Source organism: Dasypus novemcinctus, chromosome 7 (assembly GCF_030445035.2).
Source record: "Dasypus novemcinctus isolate mDasNov1 chromosome 7, mDasNov1.1.hap2, whole genome shotgun sequence".
Taxonomy (NCBI): domain Eukaryota; kingdom Metazoa; phylum Chordata; class Mammalia; order Cingulata; family Dasypodidae; genus Dasypus; species Dasypus novemcinctus.
In genome coordinates, this window is record NC_080679.1 from 123,469,738 (window position 1) to 123,493,977 (window position 24,240).

The window sequence follows — 24,240 nt, forward strand, 5'->3', positions numbered from 1 at the left end:
TGGTGGAGACGGCGGAGGTGTCCTTCCGGCTTGGCCGTCCTCTCCAGGCTGGGGGCTGGGCGGAGCCAGGGTGTACCTTCAGGTCCCTGGGCTGTCCCAGGTCGAAGGGCTGCTGCCTTGGCCAGTTTGGGCAGAACCAGCTCCTGGGTGTGACGTGACGCCTGGCGGGCTTGCGCAGTTCCCAGTGAGCTCCAGCCAGAGCAGGGAGTGGGGCTTGGGCGGCTGGCTGCCCCCTCCCACCCGTCCTGCTGATAGGGGGCCCAGGAGAGCAGGCCTTCTGCCAGGCTGTGCCGAGTCAGGGTGGAAGGCAGGGCCACACAGCTCTGGGCAGATGGACAGAGCTCAGGCTCAGACACTCAGAGCTGGAACCGTGGGAGCGGCTCTCCCTGCGTGGAAACGGGAGGGAGCTCGTGTCCCGTCAACCTGAGGAGGCCCTTCACTTGGCCTCAGCAACTTCAGCAAAAGGGTTCGGCTCCCTGGTCTCCTGACAGTGGCTGGTGTGCCCAAGGGGCCCGCAAACTTTCCACACCTATGCAACTCCCAGCAGCCTAGAGTTCTCGGGCTGTGGACCTCTCAGTATGATAAGGCGTTGCCCCCCTGTTGCCCAGAACCTGGCCTTGGTAGAAATCCCTGCTCCTCTCGTGGGTACCAGGACCTCCCGGGAGTGGGCGAGGCCGACAGGACCCCACAGCTCAGCCTGCACCCCGCTCTCTCTCCTCACAGAGCTGTTCGGGATCAAGGGTGAACCAGGCTCTCCAGGTAGGTTCCCTTCTACCCCGAGCCCCTCTGCTTCTCCTTTCGACCCTTCCCAGGGGCCCTTTGGCTTGTGCCATTCCAAGGCTCCACATCTGACCCCAGCTCACCTGCCATCGGTCCCCACGTCCTCCCGCACAAACTCACTGGCCCTCAGTTGTATCTCTGCTCTGTCTGGGATCGTGCTTAGACTCCCAGCCTCTGGCATTTACTCCTTGCCTGAAATGTGCACCCCCTCCACCCCACCCACCCAAATCCTGGCCATCTCCCGAGCCCCATCTTTTACCACCTTCTCCAGCTGCCCAGCTGCCCAGTCACCAGGATAGACCCTGCCCTTCTTCTCCCATAGCACTCTTTCCAGGTCACTCGGATCAGACCCTTGGTGCTTAAGCCCATACAGGCACTGACAGGCGACTTCTCTCTCCTGCGATGGCATGGGAGGCTGGGGGACGTAGTGCAAGGAGCAGGCCATGCGGCCGCTTGACTGGAGTCCTAGCCTGGACGGTCCGTTCCTAGCTGTGCTACGACGCAGCAGCTGAGGCTCACAACCACGAAGCAGCTTGCCCAAGGTCACCCAGCTACAGGGGCGGCGCTGATAGCCAAACCCCACTCTGTGTCCTTCGGAGGACGTTGTCCACACAGTTGCTTTGGGTCTGGCTTCTGCTGGCTAATCCATGGGCCTTAGGAGGCAAGAGCCCTGTCCTCTCCTCTCTCCTCCTGTTTTCCACTGTCAGGGGCTCAGTGAAGGTTGGTGGCCTGAATCATCCCGTGAGTGGGTGGCCTTGTCCCGCCACCTTGTTGCTTGGCTCCTGGGGGCCTCTGCTCCTCGAATTTCTCAGGTTTTCTGATCCAAAGGGGCCCCAGGGGTGGCCGCACCGCCGGCCAGCTAGAAGGGAGCCGAGGGCGCGAGGGACACGGCGGCGGTCTCCCGGCCCCCGTCACCCTTTGGACCACCCTGTCCAGGCCTCGCTCTGAGCCCCCTTTTCCTTTCAGGACCCCCTGGTTTCCAAGGCCTGCCCGGCATCAAGGGAGAGGCAGGTGAGTGAGGAGGAAGGAGCGGGTCTCCTCGGAGGGGTCACGGTGGTCTGCAGGCAGGCCCACCCGAGCTGGAACACCCCATGCAGCCTGCTAGGGCCGGCCGGCTGGAGACAAAGACATTGCTCCCCTCGGCGCTCGGGGCCAGAAGGCGGAACCCCAGAGGAGCAGTCTTTCCTCGGAATCCTCGGGGCGCACCCTTCCTGTTGCCGCGCCCTGGCTGCTGGCTGCCAGCCTGCGCCTCCCTGGCTCGCAGCTTCAGCGCCCCGGTCCCGCCGCCGTCTGTCCCTCCTCTCTCCCTCTTATCAGAACCAGCCACACCGGATTGAGGGTCCACGCGGCCGCAGTGTGACCTCATTTTAGTTGAACGAATTTTACCTGCAATGGCCCTATGTCCTATTAAAGCGCTGGGGGTTAGGGCTTCAACATATCTTTGGGGGGGTGCACAAGTCACCCCATAACCCTGACCCTGCCTGGGGCCCCAGGCGGCGTGGGGAGGAAGGGTGGGGCTGCTGCCCGTCCACAGAGGCAGGCACAGCGAGCCTCGGCCCGGTGGAGCTGGGGGTGCACGGGCGCTCTCCCGTCCACAGCGTGGGGAGTCCAGAGCTCACCGGTAAGAGCCAAGGGCACTGGTGGAGTGACCTCCTCAAGGTCTCAAGTGTTAGTGGACTAACTGTCAACCGACCTGCTCTGTGACCTTGGGAAGAGCCACGCCTCAGAGGCTTTGTCTGTAAAAGGGGGCTGAGAGAGCCCTGGGAAGGCTGGGGAATCAGCGAGGAGGTGTAAGGGGGTCCCTCCCCCCCTCCCTCTAGGTTGTTAGCTAAACCTGCCGCGACAGCTCCTAAGGGCCGGCCTGGAGCCCAGGGGCTCCTCCAGCCCACTCCACCGCCCCCAGCCCACTCTCCACGCACACCCTGCCAGCTTCCACTTTCCCGGAGGAGCTGAGCCTGTGGAGATGGAAACCTGCAAAGGCGAGGAGGCCATTACTAGAGAAACCCGCCGTCTCCAGGCAGTTGAGGCCAGGTGCCCGGCCCCCGAGGCAGAAAAGAAAGCCCCCACTCACAGAGGGAGCTGAGTTTCAGAGAGAAAGCTTGTTGGGGAGAGGAAGTCTTTTCCAAGGAATTGATTTTTGGCAAGAACTTAATAGAAAGGACTCCGAAGGGCTCTTGTTCTAAGTCCCCAGCGGTGGTTTTGTGGAGGAGGCTGAGGGTAGTTTCTACATCAGGGGTGTAGAGTGTGTGACGGACAACAGAGGGAGGGGATAGCCCAGATGGGAATACACACAGCCTTGCACATGTGCACATTCACTCACACACACGGACACACAGACATCACACACTTACAGGCACCTGTGCCAACACACAGATTCAAACACACAAAAGCACTCACACAACACACACCCTTGCCTGCACACATGCTCGCACTCATTCACACATGCACGTACCCACACTGATATGTGCTTGTGCATATGCACAGAGCATATACACAAAGCCCCACTCAAACACACTCACACAAAAGCACTTAGGCAGTGCACAAATACAAATGCACACGAGCTCACACACGCACATGCACTGGTGCACACGCTCATGTGCACACAGGCACCCACACTCACCCGAGCAGAGGCCCCGCTCACCCCAGGCCTGTGGGAGCTCGGGCGGGGCAGGGTGGCTCAGAGGCGCCTGGACCTCCCTCCCTCCTTTCTCCCAGGAAGAAAGGGCCGGGCTCTGGAGCTCACAGATCTGGTGCCCTAGAGACCTGCTGGAAGGGCCAAGCTGGAAGTCCCGCTACACTGGGCTTTCCTGAGCTGCTCAGTCCTTGCTCGGGAGGAACAGAGCCCAGAGCCACCTGTCTCCTCAGGACGGGCTCTGACAGGGATTCATCGTCCACGGGGAGGCCTTCAGCACAGGGCTGTGTAGTCTTACTAAAACCAGGCAGCCCCTTCTTTAACCAAAATCTTACCTGGGACCCAAATATAGAAAACAATCAGAGCAGCTGCTGCAGTGGTTCCAGAAACGCACGTGGAGTCCAGACCCACCTGCAATCTGCAGGCTCCTGGCAGAGCCTCTCTCTACCGCCCCCTCCCCTTCCTCACCCTCTCTCTTGGGTTCCCCAGGTTCTCCTCACGCTTTCAACAACGTCCGGGCCCCTCCCCTCCGTGGGGCCTTCCCTGAGGGACTCCTCGCCCCATGGCCCCTGTGCCTCCCTGGAAGGGACCCGTCCCTGCTCAGTGCCAGCTTTGTCCCGGGCACGGGAGGGCCCAGGCCAGCACCTGCAAAGGACCACGTCGTCCTTACCAGCTCCATTTCACAGATGAGAAAACTGAGCTGCGGAACCCTGAAGTGGCTTTTCCGAAGCCGTCCAGCCTGAGCTCCGAGTCAAGCCAACTTTGCCTCACTCTAAAGCCTTTCTTCCACAGGAGGAATCCATCCAGCATCCATGTGGGATCTAAGCCCCCTCTCACTACAGGGGTGGAGCGGACATCACCATCCCAGGGTCCACAGGATGGAGGAATAGAGTATAGATTAGAGTGGACTTACTGATATTCTATTCTGGAACTATTGTGATTAGTAATTGAAGAAAATGTGGCATTGGTGTGGAGAAAGTGGCCATGGTGGCTGCTGGGGGTGGGAGTGGGAGGAAGAGATGCGATGTGGGGGCGTTTTCAGGACTTGGAGTTGTCCTGGGTGGTGCTGCGGGGACCGTTACTGGACATTGCATGTCCTCCCATGGCCCACTGGGTGGACTGTGGGAGAGTGTGGGCTATGGTGTGGACCATTGACCATGAGGTGCAGCAGAGCTCAGAGATGTATACACCAAGTGCAATGAACGTCCCGTGATGATGGAGGAGATTGTGGTTAGGGGAGGAGTGGGGGGAGGGGGGTGGGGGTATATGGAGACCTCATATATTTTGAATGTAACAGTAAATAAATAAAGACAAAGGAAAAAAATGAAGAACTTAACATTTAAAAAATAAATAAATAAAGCCTTTCTTCCACTTTCACACGGGAGGTGGTTTCCAGGCCAGCAGGGACTCTGCTGTGTGTGTGTGTGTGTGTGTGAGAGAGAGAGAGAGAGAGAGGGAGAGAGGGAGAGAGGGAGAGAGGGAGAGAGGGAGAGGGAGAGGGAGAGGGAGAGAGGGAGAGAGAGCGTCTGGCCCAGGCCTTACCCAGGCAGGGGCTCTCATGATGCATCGGCTGATGGAAGAATCCAAACCAGAATGACCGAGCTCTCCTTTTCCCCCTCACAGGCCTCCAGGGACCCAAGGGCGTGCAAGGGGATCGTGGGGTCCCTGGTAACGTTGCTTCCCAGAGCGGTCGTGAGCCCCAGGACCCTCCCTCCACAGCCCCACCCGCGCCTGAGGGGGTTGACATCCTGCCCTCCATCCCCTGCCCTCAGTCTCCTTCCTGTGAAGTAATCAGTTGGCCTGACTTCATGGAGACCCTCCCCGAGATGAGTCAACACATCTGCTAGACTCCCTTAGGGGCCGCTATTCTAGAACCTTCTCCCCAGACGCCCCCCGCCCCAGCCCCAGGAGCCTGTTTGCGGGACACCCCACCTCCGGCCTCTCTCCGCAGGTTCCCCAGGACTCCGGGGAGAGAAGGGCAGCAAAGGCAGCGGGGGCCTCGAGGGCCCGAAAGGAGAAACCGGCGCCAAAGGAGACAGAGGGGAGCTGGGCTTCCCGGGTAAGGGAGCGCGGGGGGAGGGGGTTGGCGCTCGCTGGGAAGTGGGGGGAGTGCGGCCTGCCCCGGGTGCACCCGCGTGTGCCCCGCGTCCACGGAGCGGGCCACGCCCTGCCCCGCGCGTCCTGGAGGTGGGATGCAGTCCCTACTCTCTAGGAGCGCGTGGTCTGGGGAGGAAGGGACAGGCAGGAGCTAAGGGGGGGACGAGGGCGAGACGCAGAGCAGGTAGGAGACAGGCTGTGCTCAGAGCTCAGGGGAGGGAGGCGAGGGGCCTGGAGAGCAGGCGGGACTGGCAGGGCCCCTGCTCGGGTGAGTGTGTGTGCATGTGTGCACACGAGTGTGTGAGCCAATGCATGTGCGTGTGTGCGTGTGTGCGTGTGTGAGCACGTGTGCATTTATATCTGTGCACTGCCTGAGTGCTTTTGTGTGAGTGTGGGGGGGGCTTTGTGTATACTCTGTATGTGCACATGACTAGTGCATGTAAGTGTGGGTACGTGCAGGGAGTGTGCCTGTGTGAATGAGTGTGAGCATGTGTGCAGGCTAGTGTGTGTGTTGTGTGAGTGCTTTTGTGTGTGTTTGAGTCTGTGTGTTTGCACATGTGCGTGTAAGTGTGTGATATCTGTGTGTCCCTGTGAGTAAATGTGCACATGTGCATGTGTGTGTGTTGCAAGGCTGTGAGGGCCAGGGGTGATTCCGGAAGGGGCGCCTCAGGTGGGGGGGATCCACCCTGGAGAGTGGGGCTACCTCTGCAGCAGTGCTTTCCACCTGCACACAGGTCAGCACACCTGCATGAGAGCCGTTCAGGGTGCTTGTTCGAAACGCAGGTGGGAGCAAGGGCCTGGGTTCCCAACGAGGTCTAAGGGCCCCCTCGGAGACACACTGCCCCCGGGCTTCTGGGCTGACTGGGTGCCTTCATTCTCCGGACCTCATGGCTTGCAGCCCCCTTGGGGTGGCTCCGAGGAGGATGGAGGGGATAAGGGCTTTGGGGTCAGGTAGGCTTGGTTTCCACCCCTGCTGTGCACCTGCTTTTACCTGTGTGATTAGGCAAGTCATGTAATCCTTCTGAACCTTCTTTCCTCATTTTAGAAAAGAATAATAATTAAAATGACAGCCATTCAATTAAATAATACACAACTTGCAGCACAGGTGTGAGGGTTAGAGACCTTGTTTGTAAACTGTCACGTGGTAGGTACTAAATAAATGATAACTGTTTATAATATTTCAGTTTTAGCTCCTGTCAGGTAGGAAGGGAAGGACATGAGTTGCAAAATCAGACAGGTCTGGATTCCAATATGGCTATTACTCATTAGCTGTGCAACCTTGGACAAATTCCTTAACCTCTCTGAACCACAATTTACTCACCTGTAAAAGGGAGATAGTAACACCTACTTTAAATAAAGGTTAATTAAGGGATATAAGACACGTAAGATGGGTGCCTGAGTAATAGGAACTATTTATATCATGAGAAACCAGGGATGCTTGCCTTCTAGAAGACACCCCAGAGACATGTCAGCCCTGTTCAAGTATTTGAAAAGCACTCGTGGGAGAGAAAATCGTCTTGTTCTGGGTGGTACGTGGCAGAAGAGGAGGAGCAGTGGACAAAGGGTTCAGGAGAGCAACGGAGCTGGGGTCAGCGAGGAGTAATGGTTTAAAGCTTTGGGCTGGCCTGTGACAGAACGGGCAGACACAGATCTTAGTGGGACACTCACTGCTGGGGGCTGCAGAATTCTCCTCGGCAGTATTCCGAGGGCATTCTTGCGTCAGGCAAATGGTGGGACAGTTGACCTCCAAGGATGTACCAAAGCAAACGCCCCTCGATTCCCTTTGCAGATAGGAAAGGGAGACTCCCTTATGGGGACCCCATCAGTGCCAGAGAGGGTGCTCCCAGCCAGCCCTGTGCCCTGTGAGTCTGAGTCACCCAGTTTCCCATCCCACAGTGCCCCAGAGGAGATTACAGAGTCCACACCCAGACCAAGACTTGGAAACGCTCTGGTCGGCGAGCAGCGCAGTGGTTTTAGAAATCAGGGCTCCAACCCAGCCCTCCTCTTCCCAAATTTCCTCTCCCAAGATCGCAAGGGCCCTCTCACCACTGCTTGCCGATCGAGCTCTCCGAAGCAAGTGAAGCCTGCCCCCCGGCGTACTGAGGTCTGCCCCCCTGTTTCCCAGCAGACAGCAATGCCGCAGCGGTGGTTTCTGGGAGGCACGCATCTTCGCGCTTCGCGTAGGCGCTGCGACTGGAAGGTTCTGAAGCCAGAGGCCGCCATGTTCCTTAGCTGGAACCAGAGCCTTCTTCTCAGATGGCCGTGTCCTCCCTCCTGAGCTTGGCCCCTTTGATGGGGACGTGGAAGTTTTAGCAATAGACACTGCCTGGATCATTCTGCAGAAACCCTCCCAGAGCCAAACAACTGCCAGAACCTGAAGGGACCATAACGTGAGGCCTCCAGGGAGAGCATCCCCAGAACCTCCTAATCCACGGACACTCTCCGTGGCCCGAACGGCCTGCTCCACTGCGTGCACTCGGGCTGTCACGAGACCTTGACTGTAACCGAGCTCTTTGTGATTCTTTTCTCTCCCTTCGATCTTCCTTCAACTATCCAAACCATCTCTGAGAAGAAGTCCCAAGCCCTGCCCCTCACTTCCCTGAGGAAGGTTCCCAAGCTTTGACCCAGAAAGTTTCGCCCGCCAGTTGCCTCTGTCTTTCCTGCTTCAGACCATTTTGTCCTCTTTCCTAATTCATGCTTGAGAAGTTTGACCTCAGGCCCGATTCCTCTCCAGTTCTAATACTCTGAAAACAGTGGAACGGAGAAAAGAAAACTGTCTTTTAACAAAATTCCCCCTCAACAAGGCAGTTTGAGACCAAAGTGCCCTTGAGGTCCCAGGGGTCCTGAGAGGGCCTTGAGGTGGGGTCGTGCTGAGGGTGGGAAACTCCTGGGCTTGCACGCCCTTGAACCCCACTGTTTGCTGACAAACAGCCCCCGCGTGGTGGCGGCTGCTGAGGACGGGCGCCTGAGCTCTCCAGCCAACCTGCCTTTGGGGAAGGAGTTGCTGGGCCCTGCCCCCACGGGGAGGGTCCCTCAATTGATATGCATCTGGCACTGATGAGAAAGGAGGAGGCAGCATCCGAGGACTGAGAAGAGGACAGGCTGGGACAAGCCTCGAATGCTGATGACAAGTGGAAAATTTGAAGTCTTGGGCAACCGAAGAGCAGGTGCCTGAACTGCTGGCAGAAATATAAGATGCTGCAATATGTTTTTCTCAATCGGCGCCTGGGAGTTTCTCTTCTCCTCAGCATTTGGGCTCTGTTTTCTGGAGCAATCAGATTTCAGTTTCAAGGGGTTTCAAGAGACAAGTTCCAAAGTGCAGGCACTAAATGGAGCCTAGAAGGGCTGATGGGGTCTAGGAATGGGTCCCCCAGTTGGTCCGCTTCTCGTGGGTTTATGTCTTGTCTCTGGGGCAAAGCGGTGCCCTCCTAGAGGGCTGGGATGGTGTCTTCTACTTCCAGGCATTGTGGAGGAGCTTGAGAAGTTCTTGACTTTGGATTGGGTGGGACAGGAAGTGCAAGGGCGAGAGTGAACCTTGCCCTCTTCCCCTTGACTGACTGTGACTTCTTGACTTTTCAGGAAGCAAGGGTGACATGGGTGCGAAAGGAGAGGCAGGAGTCATGGGGCCCCCTGGGGCCCAGGGGAGTAAAGGGGACTCTGGGAAACAAGGCCCACCAGGTAAGAGCCACACACTCAGGTCCATTGACCTGTACCTGTTCTTGTTGCCTGGCAGGCTGAGCCAGAAGGAAAAAAAAAATCCCTAAAAATTATTTCTCATTTTAGGTTCAGCTGGAATTCCTGGAATCAAAGGAATTCAAGGTAAGAACTGGGCATCATTCCTGCTACCGTCATCGCTGGACAAAGTCAGATCCAGGACTTAGACTCCACACCTTTGATTAGTCTGAATTCAGCGATGGTCTTTACCAGCATCTGGGGTTTCTTAAAAACGTGGCCTCTACCACTAGGAATGGAGCCACAGGCAGTGGGCAGGCTATTTGTCCTTCTTCCTTAGCCCTTCACCCCACCCAGCCACCCAGAGGTGTGGAGCTGGGCATTCACAGTCCAATGTCTCCGATAAGCCCACAAGGCCCAAACTCGAGTGGAAAAGATGAATGAATACATTGCCCAAACTGTAATATCCTCCCTTCTATCAGACAAGTTCACGACTTCTAAAGAGAGAGATTTAAAGAGCTGTGGAGGTGACATACAGGCTTTAGTTGGTACCGGGCTACAGGGAAGGGGGACAGGCAGGGCCCCTGCCAACCACCCCAGCCTTGTGGTCACTGCTTAACTTCTAGGACAACCAGGATCACCGGGTCTTCCTGGCGCTCCCGGTGCAGCAGGATCCCCAGGTTCCAAGGGTGACCCTGGCCACGTGGGCTCACCTGGGCTCAGAGGTGAGATCCCTGGTCCTGGGTTGGGGGGGGGAGTGATGGCTGAAGATCCACCTGGTCCAGCCCTCATGCCCCCTGTGGCATCTGCTCTCCAGGACCACCAGGGAATACTGGGAGCCCCGGAGCTGAAGGTCCAAAAGGAAGCAAGGGAGATACAGGTAAAAGAGGGTAGAGGTGGGTAGGTAGGTGGGTGGGTACTTGTGCATGTTTGCTGAATTTTGGGGATGGGCAGGGAGGACGGAGGCAGCCCCTGAGGCTCTCTGCCACCACAGAAAGAGATTAAAAAGGGCAATTTCCTTACAAAAGCCCATGGGCTCTCTCTGCTAAGGGTTCCTGATAAGCCTTGGATGCCAGGACCAAATCTCCAGCATCAGGGAGGAGAGCAGGGTACCCCTCCCATACCAACTTCTCATCTCCCGGCTGTGTGTTTGGCCCCAATTTCTCAAGGGGACCCTCAGGGCCAAGGCTCTGGTTTAGGGCAGGTAGACCAGAAACCCCAGTTTGCCACTTCTCCCAAGGGGGCTCAGATTGCAAGGGTTGACCCTTGCTCATTGAACTTAGAGAGACTAGTTTATAAACCATTTTGCTAGTTGAATCTAGGATCCAAATCCTCATGCCAACTTAGTCTAGACTATAAATCATTATGCCAATTTTATCTATTCACCAAGTATGTCCTGGGCACTATAATGTTCTTGCTTGTTCAGGTAAGTCCAGGACCTTGTGCTCGTGGGCTCCCCAGGGTGCTGCCCTCAGACACACAGGGTGGTGCAGAGACAGATGGCAGACTGTGCCGGGCCACTCCGTGATATGGGCATTTGCACGGTGAGCTGCAACATGCCATTTGGAAAACCAGGCCCGGGCCAGGAGGTGTTCCGGTGAGGACAGGCCACATATCTGCCGAGGCCTCCCTGTCCACGGGGGCAGAAGGTCACGCTTGTGTCAGACAACTTGGGTCACCTCGCCCCTGGGCAGTGGTCCTGAAACCATGCCAGGTGCAGGTCCTTCACAGTTCTAACTGAATGAGAAATCAACTGATTGATCCAGTCACTGATTCATTCTTTGAAGAAAGGTAACTGCACTCTGTTAAATGCTTCAGATTCAGAAACTCCCTGGATGTGGTTCCAGGCTGGTGGGGTGGGGCAAGGCAGGCCAGTGCCAGGTGGGGTAAAGCTAGAGCTGAGTCATGGAGGAGGAGCAGAGCTTGGCCAGGTGGAGGGGGAGGGAGGGAGTCTAGAGAAAGGGAGCAAGCAGATGAACACGGGTGGGGGCAGGAGGCCTGCCACCCTGAGGTCCCCAGCTAGACCTCACCTTCCAGAAAGGTTCCATCTGTGTGTGGTGCTCAGGTGTCCCCGAGGTGTGGGCTGCCTCTTCCAGATCTTATACTTCCATCTTCCCTGACCCAGAGCTTAGCATCCTTCTGAATTTTGGGCCTGAGACTCTCTTGCTCCTGTGTTTCATCCCTCATTTATAAGTCACTCAGACGAATGGTTCTTGACTAAGCAAGAAGACTGAGGATGAATCGTGACTTTGCCCCCCGGGGCACTGTGCCCATCCCCTGGCCTGCAGCCTCCCTGCTGTTTGAGGTCCAGGAGTCCTGCTCTGCACTCTGCAGTCTGGATGGGTTTGCATAATAAGAGCCGCTCCTAATAATGAGCATTTTCATGACAACTCAATGAGATAAGCATTTTTGCTAGTGCCATTTTACAGTAACTTGCCCAAAGTCAAACAGCCAGCAAGTGACGCACCAGAGTTCAAATCCAGGCCTGGCCCACCCAAAGCTTGTGGTCTTCATGCTACACTCTCTCTGGCAGTCTTCCCATCTGACCCGAAAGCACTCCCACCCCCATCCCACCAGGAGATACTTCTCTCCATCTGTATTAGTCAGCCAAAGGGGTGCTGATGCAAAATACCAAGTACCTTTTGGTTTTTATATAGGGTGTTTATTTGGGGTAGGAGCTTACAGTTACCAGGCCATAAAGCATAAGTTACTTCCCTCATCAACGTCTTTTGCCACATGTTGGAGCAAGATGGCTGCCGATGTCTGCCAGGATTCAGGCTTCCTGGGTTCCTCCCTTCCTGGGGCTCATTTCTCTTCAGGCTCAGCACCTCTGTTTTCTCTACAAGGTCAGCTGTAGACCTTGAGGATCTCTAGGCTTTGCCTTTCTCCACAAGGCCAGCTGTAGACTTTCAGGCGAATGACTTGTTTCTATTCCCAAGGCCTTTTCTCTTTGCTCACAACAAAGCTCCTCTGTGTGCTGACTTCCTGGGGCTCCAGCTCAAGACTCCAGCATCAAAACTCCAACATCAAAAAACTCCAACTCTGTCCTTTGCCATGCCATGTATCTGTGAGTCCCCACTACCAAGGGGCAGAGATTCAACACTCTCCTGACATGGCCCAATCAAAGCCCTAATCATAATTTAATCCCGCCCAGGTACAGACCAGTTTACAAACATAATAAAATATCTATATTTGGAGTTCATGAACCATTTCAAACTGCTACACCATCCCAGGCCAGGAAGGATCAGAAGCAGTTGCAGCTCCCTCCATTCTTTGAAGCAGACAAGAAGCTCTCAGGCCTTGTAGTGGTCTCTTAGTTATTGACCAAAGACCCACATCCATTTTAGCCCAGAGCCTTTTGGCCCATCATCTGGGTATCACCAAAAAGTTAAAAAAAACTCTGCTACCACTGAGTCCTTTCTCTCTGTTGAACACCTTTGTGGGTTTCTCCATCAACTAGGATGCTATTTGCATAAGAACTCATAGTGAATCCCAACCAGGCACATTTTAAGGGATATTCCTTCGTTCTGGCTGCCATTCAGGATATGGCCATCACAATTCATGTATAATCACGTATTTGCCTACCCAGGACCAAGTGCCTGTCTAGATCAAGTTGCCAACAGGCCACACGAACAGATGACCATAATCTGGTTAGTTTCAGTCAGGCCCATATATCACCCTAAAGTCATAAATGAATGAATTTTGGAGAGGTTGGATTTGACATTTTCCAAACTGGGTGAGAAGGAGGTGGTGGTGGATGAGAGCCAAATCTTCTCCTCATGGCCCATAAAGTATGCTTATGAATTTCAGGATGTTGGTATTCCCCAAACTAAAGGTACTAGGGTGTTTTGTGTAGTTTGGTTCTGTCAAGCCAAGTTCTAAAACTGATAGGTTTCCCATTTTGTAAATAAAATCATGAATCTTTCAAGAGAACCTCTAGTTGCTTTGGCTGAAAACAGACTTCATCTAGGTAACAGCTGGAGCCCATTATTATGCAATAATTACTCTTGCTCTGGGACAGGCACTGTGCTTGGGACTTTACACCCATGACCCTAATTCACCTGCCAACACACTAGCAAGATGACGTTTATCACCCCCACTCTACAGCCGAGGAAACAAAGGCCCGAGGAGGGTGAACCCTCTGCTCAGGTTCTCACAGTTGGCATACACTGAATCCAGAATTTAATCCCAAAGTCTCCAGAGTTGTGCTTTTCCAGATCTTGTTGAATAGACTAAAATGGAGCCCAGACCAAGTTAGGATTGCCCTCACCTCCACCCCCCATCCCACACCTCCCACCTTCCAAACTTGGTGAACAGGCATTAGCCACACGCCCACCCATCCAGGTGGGATGTTCCCCACGTGTGCAGTTCTACAAAGAGAGAAGCCATCTCATGCTAAAAGCAGGAAGGAGGAATTTCTTTCCATTCTGCTGGGAAGATAAACCTCATACTTTATTAAGTGGGCATTACAAGCAGATCTTTTTCTAATGGTAATTTCCTTCATCTGATAGAAACAGGGTTTTGTCAGTCCCTCCAAACATATTCAGTTTTCTAAGCTTTACTATTTCCAAAGATTGCAAATTTTAGCTCTAAATCCCTTAGCCCCTTTGCAAACCATAGCTGCATTAGGACTAAGGAAGTCTGCCTCTTTAACTTATAATCATGCCATTTTTCTTTCTACCATTTTCACCTGATGAAATGATTTTAGAAACATTCAAAATCTTCAAGCTCCAAAATACCAATCTTAAGAATTCTACATCTCAATGGCCTTTAGGTTTAAAATAAAACCCAAATCAGAATTTTTTTGTCCTTTTATTTACCTGGTGAGGCATAGGCAAAGGGCAAAATCATTTTAAATCTAGTTTCTTGTCTGCCTTTTAAAGTATTTTACTTTAAAGATAAGCAGAAAATTTATGAAAGCAGTTAAGCCATATATCACTAATATAATTTCTCTGCTGATTCCTTTCCCCATATCTAAGTACCGAGGTAGTACAAGAATTTACTAAATTCTATCAAGTCATATCACTAAATTGTCACTTATGAAACTCTTCCTCATTTTCCATTCAGTTTCCTAGAAACATCTGCTGGAGCCTATACAATCCCGATTTGGGGTCTCCTTAATGACTTCTTACCCCACAGCTCAATCTGTCAGTTGTTAGATTAATTTAAATTGGCCAGGCTGTGCTAGCATAAGAGTTAGGATGGTATTCTTAATGCACTGGAAATATATGCATTTTACTCGGAGACTCAGCTGAGCCTCAATTCTGACTTGCCACTGACTAGCAGTGACCACTCTGGGTTTCGGTTTCCTCATCTGTAAAGTGTGCAGAAGATTCTAGAAGAACATCCAGGTACCTGCCAGCTCTATAGCACCCTGGGAACGGAAAAGGCCGTTCTGCTTCTGTGCAGGGACATATTAAGATCTGAGTCAGAACATCAGCTTACCACTGAGTAATAGAAAGGCACGTTGCTCTCTAAAGAAACAAACTATTTTCTTTGGGAATAACCCCCTTCCAAATAAATATTTCAGGCTTTCTCAGTGCGACAATTTTATCAATACCCAAGGAAAACCAGGGTGTCTGTGGCTAAGAATTAAAATGCAGCATCCATTTTCTTTCCAGTGTCGTTTTATAAAATGAAGTTCTAGATCCCACTTTTAGCCATTTCTCCCTTGAAAGTACGGGGTATAGTTCAATAGCATGCTCGATTGATTTATAGTGGAGTAATCATTAGGCCCCGATCGATTAGTCAATGAACAGCCTCTCAGTGAAGGCGTCCTTGGAGCTCAGGAGGCTTGCAGAAAAAAAGCCTACACCCACTAAAAACGAATCGGGGGAGAGGATGTGGTTCAAGCGGTTGAGTGCCCACTTCCCACAAGGGAAGTCCCGGTTTGGTTCCCAGTGCCTCCTAAAAACAAAAACAAACTACAAGCAAACAAGTGAAAAAAACCAACGCAGGGAAGCCGATGTGACTCCATGGTTGAGAACCAGCTTCCCAGGTTCAATCCCCCAATACTCTCCCCAAAAAAGAATCTGGGGTTATTTCCACGAGCGCCAGCCTGTCATAGGAATGGAGGTTCTGGGAGAGCTCAGGAGTGAGACAGGCTGTGACTTCCTGCTGAGACAGAGAAGGTGGCCCAGGGGAGGCGCAGCGAGCTTGCCCCGCCCCTGAAAGATGCGGTGATTTGCTTAGGGCAGCGGTCCTCGAGCGTGGCCCCTGGACCAGCAGGCTCAGCAGCGCCTGGGAATTCAGAGGATGTGCAGTCTCAGGTCCCCACCCCAGACCTGCTGAAGCAGAGACTCGGGAGAGACCTGGCAAGATGTTTTTTAACAGCCCCTCCAGCAGCTCGCTCGTGTCTGACCACTTTTAGGGGAGAGGGATGACCAAAGAGCAGCCAGGGGGGCTCTGGAAGCAGGCAGGCAATCTGGACGAAACCCCAGAAAGGAAGGAGCCTGGCGTGCTCGACCGGGTGGCTACAGGGCGCAGTGGGAGGCCACCCTGGTCCCAGCCCAACTTTGCCTCCTCCGGACGCTGTGTGACCTTGAGAAAATCACCTGGTCCACTGAGGAAATAACACCACTTTGCAGGGCGGCCGAGAGACCCACCGTGACTGTGGAAGGAAAGCCCCTGGGCCTGGGCCTGGCACAGTGCAGCCAGCAGCACATGCCGAGGCCCCAGGAGGCCAGGGGCTGGGAGGGAAAGCCAGTGGGAAGTGAGACCAGCAGGGCCACTGTCCCTGAGCTGGAATGCCAAGGCTCCCTTGGGACCCCTATCTCGTAGACCCCATTCGTTTGCCCAGTGCTTGGGGAGTGTAAGGGCAGGTTAGTGCCCTGGGGCCCTGAACCTTGCTGGGCCACGCTGTTGAGTTAACGTCCCTCAGGATAAGACAGAGGGGTCAAGGGTGGGGACCGTTTCCCTACTCGAGGCAGGACAGCAGGGCGAGTGAGCCTCGGCCCTCCGTGCACGACCTTGGCGAAGTCCACTCCACCGCGGGCCTTGGCAGGGTGCTTGCTGGGCAGGGTGCCCTGCGCTGGCCGCGAGGGGCTAGGCGCACCCCCCACCCCCAGCTTGGACAGGCACGTGACAGGTGAGGACAGATGCCTTGGTCCAGGGTCACAGCGGCCTCGTGGAGCCAGACGTGGGCTCGGCCCCGGGCACACAGGACGCCCTTTCGGTCTCCCAGATGCCCTCGAGGAGTCACGCAGGGCAGGAAAATGAGGTCCACAGAGCAGGGTAACTTGCTCCAGGCTACCGAGCCAGTGAAAGGCAGAGGGGCGCTCGAGCCCGGGCTGGCGACTCTGCCACCACTTTGCCTGGGGGGGAAAGCAGGCCATCCACCGGGGAGGCCGAGGCAGGCTGCAGAGCCGGCAGTGTCTTAGCAGGGTGTCAAAGGCTTGTCTGACCTCCCCAGGGGCACCCACGGGGGAGGAGACGGTCCCGACAGGAACCAGCACAGATGGGCTGAGCCGGAGCGTGTCTGCCAGAGGCTGACCTCAGAAAAACCTGAGCCTCGGATCCCCTCCCCAACATGAGGGTCTGCACTAGTTGCCCTCCCAGGGCTTTCTCCTTCTCCTGTTGTCCCGGCCTGGGGCAGAATCTCGCAGCTCCTCAGCCCCTCTCCCCCTCCCCAGGCAGGCCCAGGCCTCGGATGTGTCATCTGAAAGCCTGCCAGGAGCTGGGGCTCCCCTTGGTCATCCTTCTAAGAAGGGGGTCCCTCCCCTTGTCCTCTGTTGACCAGCATATAGTAGGCGCTGGAGAAATTCAGGGATTTAACTGAGGTGGGAGGCAGGGGCTGGCCAGGTGCGACCCTCCCCCAGGCAATCTGCAGTGAGGACCCCTGAATTACGTGGGGTCTGGTGTGGTGCAAGGGCAGATCTTTGCTTTGGGATGAACTGGTATTGTGGCAGGGAGGCCAGAAGAGGGCAGAGCAGCGGGCACAGCCACGCAGAGGTGGCGGCTGGCCTTCCACCGCGATGCTCCAGGAACCATCCCTAATAGTCAGTAATTAGCTTGCGTGCACCGAGCTTGTGTAACTGTCTTGGGAATCCCATTTCCCTGAGATAAAATCAATATTGGCACTTGAAATCGAGAGAGCACAGTGTTGCTAAACCAACAAATGATTATCCCACAGTGGTCCAGCAGGGTTCTGGGAAGAGAGGGTTTTCCATGAAAGCTCACTGAATGGAAAGATGGAAGGGAGAGAGGAGGGGAGGGTGGGAGGGAGAGAAGGAGGTAGGGAGTTCCATATTACACCCACAAATAAGACGGCTGCCAATGATCGTAGTTGCTACTTTTCCATTTTCTGGGCTTGGGGCCCTGTAGCCCCATGAATCTTTAGCCACACTGGCGATCACAATGAAATAAACCAACAGTGTTTATGGAGCATCTACTATGGGCGAGGCCCCAAACCTCCCGGGGGGCCACTGAGTTCCCTCCACAGTCTTTTGAAAATCAAGATAACTTTATTTTCAAAATATCTCTCCATTCTCTCCCCGTCAAAAAAGCAACTCAAGGAAGAGGCTTGGATTTAGAGCCCAGGTCAGGTGATTACCGCGCAGGGAGGCCCCTCCTGGACTGCGGGCCTGCCTGACCTAGCCAGCCTTTAGGGCCCCGCATTTCTCTCCCACCCCAGTTCCCTGGACCCCATTCATCTGCAGCCTGCCTCCTTTTGTTGTCTGCTGAGGAGCCTCTCGGCAGCCAGCCGTGGAGAGCCCGTGTCTCTTCCCATCTGCATTAATCAGACAAAAGGTAGAGGCTGTCTAAGATTAAAAGTGTCTAATATCTAAGTTTTATTATCTTCTCCCCCCCACCCCCTTTATTTTTATTTTGATCTTAGGACTTCAAGGACAGAAAGGAACAAAAGGAGAATCAGGAGTTCCAGGTAACAGACCGGCTTCATTTTAATTTCTCAGGCTGGTGGCTGGAGGAGCCTGCTGTCTCGGCGGGCGGCGCTGCTTGACTTTGAACGTGCGGTGACCGCTGCGGGGTTGCCCGGTCTTGCCAGAGGGCAGGGCCTCGGGCTAGTCACTCAGGCTTCGGATTCTTCCCCTGGAAAACCTGAGGAGCAACTTGAGCGCAGGCCCGCGAGGGGTGTAGGGGGCAGGGCAGGGGCTGAGGACGGTGAAAGGGTAAGAAAAGCGTCCATCGTCCACGCAGGTGCGCCGGGCGGCCAGGTGCGGCTATGGGCCGCGCGGCCTCCCCTCCAGTCCCCTCGGCTTCGAGCCTCCACCTGCTCCCTCACATCCGCTTTGGTCATTTCCCTCCCCTCTTTGGCATCTCTGCTTTCCTCCTCGTGACGCGGCCTCGTGGACGCAGCGCTCGTCCGTCGCTGGTTGCCGCACTCGCGCTTTCCACGCATTGTTTCCGGTCCTCTCCACGGCCCACCCTAATGAGCACCCATGCCGAATTTCTTGGACAAGCTTCTTGAGCAATTTTTCTTTCTCATGGGCTAGATAGCCTGTGCCTTTCTTAATTTACTAAAGGGGAAATCAAGAGTTAGAAACATTCTAGCACATTCTCCCAGGATGCCTGGAAGTGCCACCCAGAGATGGGCTGATGGCCTCGGGAGTCTCGTCCACTGCCTCTGCCTGCCTGTTCCCAGACAGCACGTAGCCGGGGTCGGAGGCCCAGGCAGCGCCCCTGGGAGGGACACTCGAGGCTGCCGGTGGGGGAGCGCCCGTTGGGGAGGGCAGCTCATTCCGGAAACCCCACGCCCTGGGCCCTCCCTGAGAGGGCAGGGCTGCGACCTGGTGGTCTCCCCATCTCCCCACCCCTCTCTCTCTCCTCTCCAGGACTGACTGGTGGGAAGGGAGAAAAGGGCAGCCCGGGGCAAGGAGGCCCCAAGGGCGCCCCTGGACCCACTGGCCGGAAGGGAGACGAAGGACAGAAAGGTAAGGCCTCTGATTCTGGCTTGTGGGTTCCTAAGGGGGGGGGGGCTTGTTCTAAGGGATACAGGGGTTTCAGAGCCCAGAAGGCAGAGGTGCACCTGTTCAGTCGATTGCGTCAGGTGGCGGGCGCCGTCCTGGGCCAGGGCACGCAGCCGGGCCTTCCGAGAGGAGACGCGCAAACGTGCCCTGGCACCGCGCCCGGCACGTCCCCAGCCTCCCCGACAGGCTCCGTGGCTCCTTCCACGAAGGAAGGACTTTTGTCCCACACTGCGCCTCTCGCCTTCCAGTGCCCCCCCTCATCTAACTTCAATCCGTCCTGCTGCAGCATAGGCCCGTTCCTTGCAGTTCAGCCACTGGGGCCCGAGGCAGATCCAGTCCCCGCAAGGCCAGGACCCCTGGCAAGGCTGGAGGAGAGAGGCTGCCCCCTCCGCCCTCCTCCCCCCCGCCGGCAGAGGGGCCCTGGGCTTGGTCATCTTCAAATCCTGTCGTTTTTCTCCTTTTCACAGGATCACCTGGACAGCAAGGGGTAAAGGGAGAAAAAGGTCAGAAAGGTGAGTACTATTTCTCATGTCCTCAGTTTGTGCTTTGGAGTCCAGTCTGTGCTTGCAAACCAGGTGTGTGGTGGAAGCAGGAAGCCTGGCTCTCACAGAGTTCCTCATCTGGGGGAAAGCTGACACCTTCCCAGGCACGCAGCCACAGTGCGGAACTTTTCCTCCATCCCTCCCTCCCTCTCCTTTTTCTTCCTCCCTCCCTCTCCTTTTTCTTCCTCCCTCCCTTCTCTCACTTATCCCTTCTCCTCTCCACCACCTGCAGCAGGACTTGCCAGGCTGGGTGCACAGGCCGGGGGCAGAGGCAGATGCTCCGACAGCCTGGCGCCGCAAGCAGGTGCTCCGAGCCCGATTGCCAGTCGGGCAGGTGCCTTCACCAGGGACCTCCAGGCTGTGAGAACAGCGAAGGGGAGCCAGCGCAGGCTCCTTTTCCATAGCTGGGGAGCTTCCAAAGTGAAACGGAGCCTGTGTTTGCACAGAGCCCTGGGGCAGTGCCCTCACCTCTCCCACATGATTTCCTCACCCAGGTAGCGCCTTAGAACTCGTCAGGATCGTGGGTGGTTCATCTCGAGGCCGGGCTGAAGTTTACTATAACGGCATCTGGGGGACCATTTGTGATGACAACTGGGACAAAGCCGACGCCATCGTCTTCTGCCGCATGCTGGGTTATTCTTCGGGAACAGCCATCGAGAGGATGGGAGGCGGTGAGTGGGTCTTCGACAGTGACTCGGCAGGGGAGAAACTGAGTGCCAGGAGAGCCCTCGAAGATTTCAAACACATGGATTCAGTATTAAGTATTTGGACGAGATGTTTGCCGAAGGGCTGGGTGCAGAATGGAGGCAGAGTCCTGGGCGGAATGGGTGCGGAGGGAAGGAAGAGCCCTTGGGCCCAGGCGGCTGCTTTGCTGCACTCTAACCCTTCCCCTTCTTGCTTTCCTCTTATCAAGGCACGGGGCAGATCTGGCTGGATGATGTGGCATGCAGGGGGTCAGAGACAACCCTGTGGCTCTGCAACAAGAGTTCCTGGGGCTCGCACAACTGCAACCATGACGAGGACGCGGGAGTGCAGTGCATCTGACCCTCGCACCCTTGCACAGCCAGCTCCCCAGACCCCAGGTGTGGCCGCCTGCTTGGGGGAAGGCGAACGCTCTTCCAGGGAGTGGCCGAGCAGCTTCTGGGAAGGGGTCATCAATAAAACTCCAAGCGCTCCTGGTAACGCCCCCGGCTGCAGCTGAATGTCCCTGGACGGTGCGCTCCCTCTTTCTCGCTGCCCGCGCGGTGCATGCACCCTTTCATTGGCTTCTCACGCACCCCTGCAGACAGAGACGGTGGCATCTGAACCTAGGACTGGGCTGAGGGTAGGTCTCAATTTGGTGCAGAAAGTGAAGGCCACCTGTAGTCAAAAGGAGTCTTGGCCATTCCTTGAGTCCTTCAGATGTAGCGTCTCTTCAGCGAGTTTCCCCTCCAGCATTGGGGAACTGTCCGCCGTTTCCCGGGCTGGGCATCAGATGAAAAGGGTGGCGTGCATCTGGTACCATGTTGTTTGATAAATACGAAATGGGCCTTTAAGCATGAAAATTAGTTCTCATTAGCATGTGAGCTCCGTTAATGCAGGGACTTTTGTCTGTTTAATTCACCCCTGGATCCCTATCACTGCAAGCAGTAGGAGCTCAGTAAATATTTGTCCAGTGAACGACTGTATTAAACCAAGAAGGCAGAGGAGCTCACCCACCCTGAGAGACAGGGCTCCCTTCTCCATTTTCAGTCTCGCCCTGAGAAGCACACTCTCTGAATGAACTGTGTGATCTGGCCAGGTGTGATAAGTGGTTCTGCCTAATGCTGAATCTGGGAGCGTTGGGTCCACGTGAGATGGGACCCCATGACATTGTCATTCTCACTCGACAGCCAAGGAAGTGAGGCTCAGAGCATTAAGAAAATTGCTCAAAGCCCCTTGCCAATGACAGAGCCCAGGTTAGAACCCAGGAAGGAGCAGGTGGAAGGATGTGGAGGCCACGGGGGCTGCGGCCAACCAGCATTTCTGGCCGTTCCTTACCACTGGGCCACGGGCTGAGAATCACTCCTGTTGGGGTGCCTCGGAGCTTCTTCCCCTCCAGACATCCCTGCACCACCCAGAAGCCAGCGTGCCGGCAGGGGCCACGGGGGCGCCATCCCAGCACCACTCCCAAAGTTGCAGGGGACAGAGGCCTCCGGGCTGGTGGCAGGGAGGATGTTCCCAGCCTGCTTTGGGGAGCACTGAGGAGCTTGAACACGGACTTTCTCCTTTGGCAGAAGCGCCTTCCCGGCAGGTGGGATGGAGGAGTGGTAGAGCTGAGAAGACATTTTAGGCCATGCCAAGTACCAGGGACAATATTTTGCAAATGCATAATTCATGTGCTTTATCAGCCCTTCTACGTTAACGTCACCTTACCTCCCAAGAAGCTCTTTGCCCAAGGGAAGGAGAGGGCAGGCACAGCTGACACGGAGGTCAGCGAGCGGAATCTCAAAGCTGTGCTTTCTGAACCTCTTTAGGCAGCCTAGAGCCATGAAAATAGATTGAAGGCAGAAGCGATTTTCTAACCTTTTTCTATTTAATTTATCGAAAGTCCACCCTGGCTGACCTGATCATAGAGGTTTTTGTTTTATTTTGTTTTGTTTCTTAAAGATTTATTTTATTTATTTATCTCTCCCCACCCCCGGTGTTTGCACTTGCTCTGTCTCTTCATCTTCTTTGTTTCTTTAGGAGGCACCAGGAACCGAACCCTGGAGCTCTGATGTGGGAGGGAGGCATCTAATTGCTTAAGCCACCTCTGTTCCATTCCTCGTTGTGTCCCTCATTATGTTTTTCCTCTTGTGTCTCTTGTTGCATCATCTTGTCACATCAGCTCGCCATCCTGCTCATCTTCTTTAGGAGGCACCAGGAACTTCTCTCCCTGCTTTGTTGTATCTCTCATTATGCTTTTCTTCTTGTGTCTCTTGTTGCGTCATCTTGTTGTGTCAGCTTGCCACACCAGCCCATCACGCCAGCTCACTGTCTTTTTTAGGAGGCACCGGGAACCGAACCATGAACCTCCCATGCGGTAGGCAGGAGCCCAATCACGTGAGCCACATCTGCTTCCGTGATCATAGGGTTTTGAGTAAGGGAGGTGTGCACAGACAGGAAGGGGTGTGGAGAGAGCCCACCAGCTCCCTTAGTGGTGGACAGAGGGAAAGGAAGTGAAGAAACAGGAACACAGCAGCCGAAGGTCCAGCACCTGGTCCTCATTTCCTGTCCTGGCATCTGCCTCCTTCAGGAACAACTCACAGTGGGACTGGCTCCCGCCCCTGGAAGCCACTTCCTCCATCCTCAGGGATGGGGCTGGCCCTAATGAATCCGCCCTAGAGAGCTGCTTCCTAACACCCTGGGTTGGATAAGGGTATCAGGAATCCAGACTGAGTTCCCGCAAGCCCCGTCTGAGCCTTTCCACAGTTCCTCCTTTGCTTTTTCATTCAACCAATGTTGACCGAGTGGCCACTGTGCACCAGGCACGGTGCAAAACACTGAGAATAACTGGGGGTTAAACAGAAGTGGTTCCTGCCCTCGTGGCGTTTCAGGATAGTGGATGAGCCATAGGAATCAAATCATTACACAAGTAAATGGAAACTCATACATGTGATAGTGCTATGAGGGAGATGCTGATGGTGCGCCGGGAGTCATGCTCACGAGTTAGGGAAGGGTGAGTCGGAGTTAACCAGATGAAGCAAGAGGGGAAGGTTACCCCAGGTTGAGGAAACAGGATGCGCAAAGGCCCTGTGGTGAGAGGAATAGTACAAGTAATGAAGGACGAAGAAAGGGGCATGTGGCTTAAGCTGAGATGGCCAGGTGAGCACAGCGGGAAGCCAGGCTGGAGGGGTGAGGTGGGGCGGCGTGCAGGGTCTTCTACACCACGCTGAGAGGCTTTATCCTAATTCTAAGAGCGTGGTAAGAGGGGAACAGCATAACACGATAAAAGGTAAGGGTCACTTCGGAAGTCACCTGAAGTCCTTCCTGAAGTCATCTGTGACACTCCTAGTCTCCAAGATGTGCCGGCTCACAAGAGTACACGCGCATGTGCAAAATGCACACTCACACATCCTTGTTCTCTCTCCCACACACACTGCCAGACACTCTCGACACATACACATTCTCACACACTGTCACACACACACTCAAATATACACAGTCTCACACGCATACACTCTCAAACACAGACTCCAAATACACACTCACACACTGTCGCACATTCAAACACACACAATCTCAAATACACACACATTCACACACACTCAGACCCTATCACATCCCGTCACGCTCTCAAACACACGTCACCTATGCTCACGTACACTGACACACACACGCACACGTCTGTCTCCAGGGACAGACATCAGCTGACAGCACAGAGTGGGTAAGATCCCACAGAGCACGAGTCGCCTGCCCCTCCCAGAGCGGCGAAGCCCGGAGGCAGGGGTGGCCCACCACAGTCCCTCCCGTGCCGTGATTTTCACCCCATCCACTCTCCCCTGGGCTCCGGCCACGTGTATTCAACTCTCTGCTGACTCTCTCCTCACGGGTACCTCAGAGTTTGGGCAGCTGAACCTTGACCCATCGT

The 24,240-nt window shown here is 55.0% G+C and overlaps 1 protein-coding gene across 1 annotated transcript in view; it reads left to right on the forward strand.

The window, feature by feature from the left end:
* MARCO (macrophage receptor with collagenous structure) overlaps window positions 1–20,831 on the forward strand; it is a 35,230-nt gene extending 14,399 nt beyond the window's left edge. Inside the window, exons 4-16 of the mRNA XM_058301109.2 lie at window positions 724–759; window positions 1,747–1,791; window positions 5,036–5,080; window positions 5,364–5,471; window positions 9,089–9,187; window positions 9,293–9,328; window positions 9,808–9,906; window positions 9,999–10,061; window positions 18,018–18,062; window positions 18,973–19,071; window positions 19,575–19,619; window positions 20,144–20,320; window positions 20,563–20,831. Of these exons, the coding sequence (XP_058157092.1) occupies window positions 724–759; window positions 1,747–1,791; window positions 5,036–5,080; window positions 5,364–5,471; window positions 9,089–9,187; window positions 9,293–9,328; window positions 9,808–9,906; window positions 9,999–10,061; window positions 18,018–18,062; window positions 18,973–19,071; window positions 19,575–19,619; window positions 20,144–20,320; window positions 20,563–20,693 (1,028 nt within the window). The 3' untranslated portion in view covers window positions 20,694–20,831. The remainder of the gene's footprint in view (window positions 1–723; window positions 760–1,746; window positions 1,792–5,035; window positions 5,081–5,363; window positions 5,472–9,088; window positions 9,188–9,292; window positions 9,329–9,807; window positions 9,907–9,998; window positions 10,062–18,017; window positions 18,063–18,972; window positions 19,072–19,574; window positions 19,620–20,143; window positions 20,321–20,562) is intronic.
* Window positions 20,832–24,240: the final 3,409 nt, after the last annotated feature.